Below are 10,692 nucleotides of genomic sequence, written 5' to 3'. Positions count from 1 at the left end.
CATTACGGTAAACTACTGATATTACATTCATTACGGTAAACTGCTAATATTACATTCATTACGGTAAACTACTAATATTACATTCATTATGGTAAACTGCTAATATTACATTCATTACGGTAAACTACTAATATTACATTCATTATGGTAAACTGCTAATATTACATTCATTACGGTAAACTGCTAATATTACAGTCATTATGGTAAACTACTAATATTACATTCATTATGGTAAACTACTAATATTACAGTCATTACGGTAAACTGCTAATATTACATTCATTACGGTAAACTGCTAATATTACATTCATTATGGTAAACTACTAATATTACATTCATTACGGTAAACTGCTGATATTACATTCATTACGGTAAACTACTAATATTACATTCATTACGGTAAACTACTAATATTACATTCATTACGGTAAACTACTAATATTACATTCATTACGGTAAACTACTAATATTACATTCATTACGGTAAACTATTAATATTACATTCATTACGGTAAACTGCTAATATTACATTCATTACGGTAAACTATTAATATTACATTCATTACGGTAAACTACTAATATTACAGTCATTACGGTAAACTATTAATATTACATTCATTACGGTAAACTGCTAATATTACATTCATTACGGTAAACTACTAATATTACAGTCATTACGGTAAACTACTAATATTACAGTCATTACGGTAAACTACTAATATTACATTCATTACGGTAAACTACTAATATTACATTCATTACGGTAAACTACTAATATTACATTCATTACGGTAAACTACTAAATAAACAGCGCGTATTATCTTGCACAGTTGAAAGACGCAAACCTCAGTGCGCTGCGTTAGTAGATCAGCTTGCACATTTTTTGCGGGTGATGTAAAGTTTGCTAACGTTTTTACACACGCAAACCTTTAGTAAATCAGGCCCCTTAATATTTAAGTCTTTAGTCTCTATTCTAAGATTATTGAATTTATGTTTTATATTTTGTTTAGTGTGCTCACCTCTATCATATTATTATTACAGCCTCTATATAACCAGCAGCATCAGCTTTAGAACAACGCTGTTCTTGCTTCTGTGTTTTGAGTCTCTGCTGTCACACTGATCCGTTACATGTTAGATTTTGGGTAGCAGAGCGTGACGTTGGACCGGCGACACATAAAACGCCGGCGCCTGAGCACCAGATGGCTCACACACACACACACACACACACACACACACACACACACACACACACACACACACACAGGGCCAACCGGAGGTCAGAGCGCTAACAGAGCAGGTCACTACACACCAGCGATAACTGCACACACGTCACAACCTATTCTGGGCTCGCCGCCTCACACTGGGAGAAACATGGCTGCCGTCCAGGACTGACCTCCACTCACAAGGTCTCTTCATCTGTGTGACGCTGAGACTGAAGTCATTTCACTTCCTACTGCAGAGAGAAAGAGATGAGACAAAACACATGTTACAGGGTCACCAAAGGAGAAGAGGAAGAATCCATGATGGAGATGACTGCTGGTTTATTCCACATCTGCATTATGCATTTATGACAGAATGGACGAACAGTGCATGTTACTGTTGGCTCGCTATACTGAGAGAGTTTCCCTGCTGATAAAACATAAAGACCAAATAGTTAACTTACTAAAAACATGGTGAATTTAATCTAAGACAAATAATATACAACCAAATAAAGCCAGCCGTCTGTTTTGACTTTTCCTTCTATCCTCCCTTTTCTTTTCCTTTCTCCCTTCCTTCCTTCCGTCTGTCCTTCCTCCCTCCCTCCTTCTCTCTTTCCTCCTTCCTTCCTTTCTTCCTTCCTTTCAACCTTCCTACCTTCCTCCCTTCCTCAGTCCTTCTTTCCTTCCTTCCTCCTTTAATCTTTTCCTTTCTCCCTCCCTCTTTCCTTTTTTCCTCCCTCAATTCCTCCCTTCTTTCCTCTGTCCTTCTTTCTTTCCCTCCTCCCTACCTATTTTCCTTTCTCCCTCCCTTCCTCCTTCCTTCTTTCCTTCCTTCCCTCCTTTTCTTCCTTCCTTCCTTCCCTCCTACCTTCCTTCCTCCCTCATTTCCTTCCTTCTTCCTCCCTCCTTTCTTTCCTTCTTCCTCCCTTCCTTCCCTTCCTTGATTTTAACGTTGTATGTCCTTCACAGGCTTCTGTACTTGAAGCCAAACTTTGTGTTGTGATGTGTCGTCTTAAACAGGACAGTCTCTTTTTAAATGTTCTGCTTTCGAGATAAACTGTCAACAGAAATCAGCGTCTACTTACTGAAATCACTTTGCAGACATGAAGTTCAGAGTTTCAGTCGAAGCACGAATCATTAAATCATGATTTGTTGTTGTTTACATCTCCGCTAACTTCCTGAACACTTGAAAGACGAGAGGAGCGAAAGATTAGACAGCGACACTTAAAAAGTGAATGAGAGCCGTGAAAGACACAAAGCCAGAGGAGGACGACCGTTAACGGCGTCATTAAAAGGCGGACGATGAATTTTTACAGGAGGATGTGGAAGTGTGTGTGTGTGTGTGTGTGTGTGTGTGTGTGTGTGTGTGTGTGTGTGTGTGTGTGTGTGTGTGTGTGTGTGTGTGTGTGTGTGTGTGTGTGAGTGAGCCGCAGACAGAGTGAGATTTAAGCATTGCTGTTCAATCAATAGCTGAGTGAGAGAGCTCAGAGGAAACTCCTCCTGGGTTTCTCTTCAAAGCCTCCTTCATTATGCAGGAGCTGCAATTACCTGCAGTCTGAGAGGAAACGCAGCGCGCCAAATGACATCCTGATTAGTTGTTGCTGTCGTCGGGTCAGAGTGGCAGCGGCTCTGTCTGCAGACGCTGCTTTGACTACTTAAACTGATCCTGAGCTGTCGACCAGTCTGTCATCTGCTGCATCCTCCTCTCTTTTTCCCTCACTGTTATCTCTATTTCACTTATTTTGCTTTTTATCTCTCTGTATGACCTCATATATAATCACATTGTGTTTAAAATTCACTTCACGTTTCTGCCTCAACACGCAGTTAGACTCTGAAACTATATGAAGAAATCTTTCAGTGTTATTTTACATTCAATTCACAGATCACATATTTGAAAGGATAAAGAAATAGAGCAGGTTGATAAACAGGCTTAAAGTTTCTCTATGTAACTATTAGACTGATAATGGATGTTTGGTACCGATACTGATATTAGGGAGTAAATTAATTCAGATATCACTGTATCGGTTGTCATATACATCCAGAATATATACATGAATACACTTTGATTACAGTGATCCATCAAATGTGACAATAGATCCCAAGCTGGGAAATTACAGTGTAGCAGCAGCAATACACAGACACATAGTGACGATTACAACATAGTATAAGTATATAAAGAATAAGAAAAACAAACTATACATACTGAAAAAGCAAAATATAAAGAATAAACTATACATAATAAAATACCAAAATAGTAAATAAAATAAAATGTAATGTACAAAAGTATATACAACATATAATATGTAATGAGGACATATTTTACAGTTAAGGAATAAAGCTTATTGTATAAAGTGACATCAGTAAACAATAAGACTAAACTTCACTGAGAATTCAACAATTATCAATAACTATAAACAAAAAACAGAAAAAAACCAAAACATGTACATATCTGGGTCAGTGACAAATAAGTGTTGGCAAGATGAGCAATTAAAAATATCTATAAAACTACATTTAAAAGCAGCATCAGGTTTGTTAAAATGTACATTTAGTATTTTTGTTGGTTTTATAGGAGATAAATTTAGACTGAACTCAGCGGCTCCGCAGCAAGACATCATGGAGGTCCGAGTTACGCCCAGTTCAATATAATCAATATATTAAAGTTTGTTGGTTTTATATCATTTGAAATGACATTTGCACCATTTTTTACAAAAGTAAGACTGAATGCTCCTGAAAATGTCAAATGGTGTAACCACAAAAGAATGATAGATTGATTTCCACCATTTTTTTTTACCTAAAGGAAGTTGGAAGTCAGAGTCAGGAATGACGTCACACCCGAGTTTAAATCGTTCCAGTTTAGACATCAGAAAGCCAGTTCTAGTTCATGTTAGCTATTGATAGAAATACCAGTTGAAAAAAAGTCATTTAGCTGCAACACGTCCACAGATAGAAGCTGGACAGCACTGTTAGTACGACTGATTTAATAACTGCTAATAAACAGGAAATTACTACAACTTCCACACTACAATTTATTTTGTTTTGTTTGTATGTTTGATCTGAATATGTATAGCTCTTTGTGCTTCATCACCATGTCTGAAAAGTGCTTTACAAATAAAGTTTGATTGATTGATAACCTGGATTTTGAGATCGGGGCTGCTGAGGTTCTTCCAACCTCCCAAGTCACAAATCCAACTTCAGGGAATGTTCCAGTTGAGATTTCCGACTCCAAGTACAACTGGAACGCCCCATAATATCGAACGCTAACGTGTACTCTGATCAGACGGGGAGCTCCGGTCCTCTGAAATGAGGCCAACCAGGAAGTAACTTAAAACTGCATTCTATCAAAAGGCCACCAGGGGGCGACCGTGTTGGTGTCAAAAGGACTTCCGTCTCTATACAAGTCAATGGAGAATTCACCAACTTCTCACTTGATTTCTAACCTCAGTAAACGTTTTCAAAATGTGTTTATGGTCTCAATCGCTAGTTTAAAGCCTTCTTCAATGCAGTATGATGTTCATTTGGGACATTTTGGCCTCCCTGATTTTATATGTGACGATAAAGCAGGGTATGCATTAGGGCGTGGCTACGCCGTGATTGACAGGTTGATTGGTTCACAGGTTCAGGAGGGCGCCTCATGCTCTTCCTGATGCCCATATAAGTAGAATCCCTGTTTTTATTTTTCCCAGCATGCACCTGAAATGTTCAAGATGGCGCTGCTCAGATCCGATACTATTGGCCTCCGAGCAGCAGTCCACAAACCAATGGGTGACGTCACGGATGTTACGTCTATTTCTTATATACAGTCTATGACTCTGACCAACAGCATCCAGAAATAAATGATGGTCCCACTGGTGGGTTTTCTTACCTTCATTCACCCTCATTAACCCCAACCCTATAAACCTAAATATAATCATATAATATAAATAAATGATAAATATGATGTAAAATATATTTCACTCAGCATTGTTTGATTTATAGAAACTAGTCTAATCCTGCAGTTTCTGGTTGCTGTCAGAAGTTTGAGGTGAAACTCTTTCATTCAGCTCTCAGTAACAATTAGAAGCAGCTTTCTGTTCAAATCAAGGACTTTTGGAGTTTTTGTTTTCCAGCAGCGTGTCAGCAGGTAATAAATTACAATTTTCTGTCACGCTGACTTTCCTTTAGAAATCAAAACATAATAATTCAGCTGGTGTTGCCTCCAGGAATAAAAATAAAGTGAAAAACAAACCTGCAGCAGAGACAGACAGAGGATCTGATATCTGACCCTGAAAATCTGTGACTCTGGTCTCGGCGGTGGTTGACAGTCGGGTAATTCATGTCACAACAGCCTGCTGCTCTTTACGCAGCTCAGCCGGTGAAGTCTGTGACCCAAACAAACGTTTAGCAGACAGCTGAAGTCGTCGCTGTGCACTCGAACACGGATCTCTGGTTTTATTCACAAAGAGAAGACAAACGTCACTGTGACAAAAACCCTGCAGAAAAGACAGTTTAAATGTCCTGATTCACAGATTCAGGGTTAACAGCATGAAGCATGAAGCAATTTAACCCTCCTGTCGTCCTCCCGGGTCAAATTAACCCCGTCTCTTTTGACTGTTCCTTCTTTCCTTCCTTCCTTCTTTCCTTCCTTCCTTCCTCTTTATTTAATTTTTTCTTCGTTATTCCCCTCCTTCCCTCTTTCTTTGCTCCCTCCTCCTTCCATACTACTTTCCTCACTTACTTACTTCCTTCCTTCCTTCCTCCCTCCTTTTCTTCCTCCCTTCCTTCTCTCCTCCTTTCCCTCCTCCTTTCCTTCTCTCCTTCCTTCCTTCTTCTTTTCCTCCCTCCCTCCCTCCTTACTGCTTTCCTTTCCTTCCTTCCTTCCTTCCTTCCTTCCTTCCTTCCTCCTGTCCCTCCTTCCACCTTTCCTTCCTTCCTTCCTTCTTTCCTCACTTCCTTCCTTCCTTCTTTCCTCACTTCCTTCCTTCCTACCTTGCTTCCATCCTCCCTCCCTCCTTACTCCTTTCCTTCCTCATTCCTTCCTTCCATCCTTCCTTCCTCCCTTCCTTCCTTCCTTCCTTGACCTGAGGACAACAGGAGGATTAAATCAGACTTTAAAGTATTTATCTTTAATATAAAATAAGTAAAACATGTAATAAATGTCATTAATGGATATAAATGACATTGTTTATGACAGTCATTCATCATCTGTTCATGCAGCGGCCCACAGGAGGAGTTTTTTTATTAATTATTTCAAAGCCTCCAAACAATTATCAGACTGACTGTTAGAAACTGGATCTATGATTCATGAAGCACAGTTTGTCCTTCATTAGGCACCAAGTACGTCCTATTTATAGAAAGTCTTTAGTCTTCAGTGTGCCTCTGCGTCTGCTTAATGTACAGCATGTTTAATGTTGGAAAAAAAGAGATGCATTTATGACATTGCTTTACCCCCCTAAAAATAAACTAATAATAAATGTAAACGTGGAGCCTCGAGGTGTTTACACTCATTAGTCTCACAGGCTCTGAGTTTTCTGGACACACAGACTTTAAGACTTGTTTCTTCTTTTTAAATATTCTATTTAAACCCTGATGAAGTCCACAAGCTGAAACACGTTGGTCTATTCATGAAGTTCTTCAACCCAGTCTCACATCATAGACTGTATATAAGAAAAGGACGTAACATCCGCGACGTCACCCATTGGTTTGTGGACTGCTGCTCGGAGGCCAATAGTATCGGATCTGAGCAGCGCCATCTTGAACATTTCAGGTGCATGCTGGGAAAAATAAAAACGGATTCTACTTATATGGGCATCAGTAGGAGCATGAGGCGCCCTCCTGAACCTGTGAACCAATCAACCTGTCAATCACCACGTAGCCACGCCCTAATGCATACCCTGCTTTATCATCACATATAAAATCAGGGAGGCCAAAATGTCCCAAATGAACATCATACTGCATTGAAGAAGGCTTTAAACTAGCGATTGAGACCATAAACACATTTTGAAAACGTTTACTGAGGTTAGAAATCAAGTGAGAAGTTGGTGAATTCTCCATTGACTTGTATAGAGACGGAAGTCCTTTTGACACCAAAACGGTCGCCCCCTGGTGGCCTTTTGATAGAATGCAGTTTTAAGTTACTTCCACGTTGGCCTCATTTCAGAGGACCTGAACTCCCCACCTGGTACACACCTACGATGATTAAGAAGAGCAGTAATATTGGTGACAGGTCTATGAGGTTACATTTGCCTACTGGTTGGAGTTAGTTAATTAATAGCTTCATTTATAACTCCTGTGTATAACTCCACTGATATCTGACATTTTGCACATCATGATCGCTTTTTGAACAGCTGCCTGCCATTGTTGTGATCAGTGGGAGTTCCCAATGACATCATGTGTTCCTGTTTAGGGCATTTTGAGTGCATGAGTGCGTTCACAGGGAGAAGTATAGAAATGAACTGAATCAGGTTTTATCTCAACATAAAATGCTGTTAATACATTTAAGTTTTGGAACTGTTGATACTGTATGGATGAGTGAAATGTTCAGAGCCAAAGTTCCTGATTCATATCTGATTTTGTATTGATTTAAAACACAGAATATACAATCTTAGATAGTTTACAACTGTAGATGGACTTTAAACGTACATAAAACTCGACAGTAAAATACAAATTTAACCACAAAACTCAACAACATGTGCTTCCACACTAAAAGTCACTGTGTTAAAGTTTGAGAAATAAAGCACCAACACAACATCGGGTTAACTTTGACAATCTGTTATTTTGAGCCAATGTTACAACAAGATTGAACTAAAAACTGTCACAAATCAAGAGATCCACAAACCCTAACCCTAACCCATACCCAACAAATACCAAACAATCTGAACCAATGTACAACAATTACAAGTTAATACATCAAAACTTGATTTAGTATCAGTATTTTACATGTAGAGTATATGTATATATTCATCATCATCATCATCATTATCAGTCTACTGTCACAGAGACCTTCAGTGGAGAAATCTTCAGTGGGAGTTCTTCCCAAGTCCAAATGAATGGAAACAGTGTGTCAGTGAAAGTGTGTGTGAAGGTGTGTATGTGTGTGTTAGTATCAGGATCAGAGAACGACAGATTTCCTCTGTTCCAGTCCAGATTCACTCTGATCCTCTGGAGCTTCTTCTTCACTGGGAGATCAGTGGAGGGAGCTGGTGGTGACTCTGCTGAGTATTTATCATTATAGAACCGTATTGTCCATAATCCAGACTGTATGATTCCCTTCCTCTGAACAGACTCTGATAACACACCCAGTTCACAGCTTGTATTGTCTCCAACCTCGACATCCCAGCTGTGAGTCCCTGAGTTAAAGCCCTCAGAGCCCAGGACAGAGAAGAAGGAGTCAATCCTCTCTGGATTATCAGGAATCTGCTGTATCTCTCCTTCATATCTCACACTGGTCAGATCTTCAGACAGGATGAGTTGTGGACCAGCAGTGTTTGGATCCAGAATGACAGGAGTGTAGGAGACCATCTCCTTAATGTTGTTCCAGATGTTGAAGGCCAGGTTGCCCAGGTGTTTGGCCTGGTCTATCAGAGCTTCTGAGGGCAGCTGTGGATCATCCAGCAGGGAGCAGCGCTGGACTCTTTCCACTGCAGCCTTGTAGTTGTTCAGGAATGAGACGTCTTCAGCTCTCAGCTCCTCCTCTGTGGCTCTGACTGTGTGTGAAAGAGCTGCTATCTCTCTGCTCAGAGCCTCTATCTTCTCCTTCATCATCTGACTCTTCTGCTCCTCTTCCTCCCTCAGAGCAGCCATCCTGGCCTCCTCTTCCTCTTCTAGAAACTGGTGAAGCTTCTTAAACTGCTCCTTAATCTGCCTCTTTGTGTGTTGGGCCTGGACCTTAATGTGTTTTGTTGTTTGATCAAACTTCACTTTAACTTCTTCACAAACCTTTAACTTCTGCTTTAAGGGCTTCAGAGTTTCCTCAAGTTCCTTCTTGTGTTGTGGTGCAGCTTCATCGATGGGTCTGAATCTGTGGTTGGTGTGTTTTTCTGAATCTCTGCAGACGAGACACACTGGCTGCTGATGGTCCAGACAGAAGAGTTTGAGTTTCTCAGAGTGCAGACTGCAGGGAGCCTCTGAAGCTCTCTGATCTCTGTCCTGTAAGAAGGACTCACACAGGTTCTTTAACACCAGATTACAAGGTGGTTCTTCCTTTGAAGATCTTCTCTTACAAACTGGACACTCACGTGTTGGTTTCTGTCTCCACCAGCTCTTCAGACAGTCTTTACAGAAGCTGTGGCTACATGACAGAACAACAGGATCTTTAAAGACCTCATGACAGTCCGGACAGCAGAGATCCTCCTCTGATCTGGAAGCCATTTAGTCTCTGAATGAAGCTGAAAACACAGCAGACAGAAAGTACAGTCAGTCATGGCTCCCCTCCCTCCTCTACTAACTTCACTGACATTGACTTTCAGTGTGACTCCAGTTTTTAGTCAAACTCACCTTCAGTGTGTGGAGAGTCAGCAGGTTGAAGCAGCAGAGTTCTAGTTTTCCACTTTTCTCTCCTGTAGCTGTACTCACTCAGAGGAAGTTGTTAGTTTGGTCTGAAGGTGAATCTGATGCTCTGTTTTTCAGTCTGTGTGTCTCTTTAGAGACCAACAAACTTTGTCAGATCTCTTCTGATAAATGTTGTAGCTTCACAGTAACACAGGGTGTGTTTCAGTCCGAAGTTCAACAATACACCAACCATCAGCTGTAAAGGTTAATAATTAACAGGTTTGAGTACAGAACATTGTGACTTTCATGAAGTTTATAATTAACTGTAATGGGATACACAAAGAAGTGAATTTTGCTCTGGTTTGAAAAGTTTACCAAAAAACGAAAAGGACTGTACCAACACTTATTATAACGGCACACTGATGAACCTGTTTTTAAGGAGCCAGTCAGGTCTCTCTCCCGCATTTTGTACTCAGTCAGTAGTTTAGTCAGTTTACAAAGGATGCAGACTGAAGCAACAATACTTAACTTACTGCCTTCACACTGAATGAATGGTAAATGGACTGTACTTATAAAGTGCTTTTCTAGTCGTTACGACCACTTAAAGAACTTTTATACTACATATGTCATTCACACATTCATACACCGATCACAGGAGCAACCACGCAGGGTACCAACCTGCTCATCAGGGGGAAACTAACCAATCACACCGTTGGCGCAGCAACAGGAGCAATTTGGGGTTAAGTGTCTTGCCCAAGGACACATCGACAGGAATCGTACCGCCAATCTTCGAATTGGAGAACGACCACTCTACCTCCTGATCCACAGCCGCCCCAATATGAATGAATATAAACACAAAATCTTAAAGCAAAAACATTCATATATTTGAGCACAATGTTTTTAGAATCCCTTAAATCCCAAAGTGTCAGAAGAACAGTCCACAAAAAAACAAAACTTTCAAATATTATTCAGTTCAGTTCAGTCTTTCCAGCTTAAATAAAGTGAAATTTGTTTTCAGTTTAAATAA

At 40.1% G+C, this 10,692-nt stretch overlaps 1 protein-coding gene across 1 annotated transcript; it reads right to left on the bottom strand.

Moving 5' to 3' along the window:
* Positions 1–8,143: 8,143 nt before the first annotated feature.
* LOC133977762 (zinc-binding protein A33-like) lies at positions 8,144–9,545 on the bottom strand. The gene has a single exon (XM_062416032.1). It carries the CDS (start codon positions 9,543–9,545, stop codon positions 8,157–8,159), a length of 1,389 nt encoding a protein of 462 aa, XP_062272016.1. The 3' UTR covers positions 8,144–8,156.
* Positions 9,546–10,692: the final 1,147 nt, after the last annotated feature.

This window comes from Scomber scombrus, chromosome 3, assembly GCF_963691925.1.
Source record: "Scomber scombrus chromosome 3, fScoSco1.1, whole genome shotgun sequence".
Lineage (NCBI taxonomy): Eukaryota > Metazoa > Chordata > Actinopteri > Scombriformes > Scombridae > Scomber > Scomber scombrus.
This window is presented reverse-complemented; position numbering and strand designations above follow the sequence as displayed.

Excerpts from the sequence above, each read along its gene's own strand:
- LOC133977762 (XM_062416032.1), bottom strand. The coding sequence starts at position 9,545 with ATGGCTTCCAGATCAGAGGAGGATCTCTGCTGTCCGGACTGTCATGAG.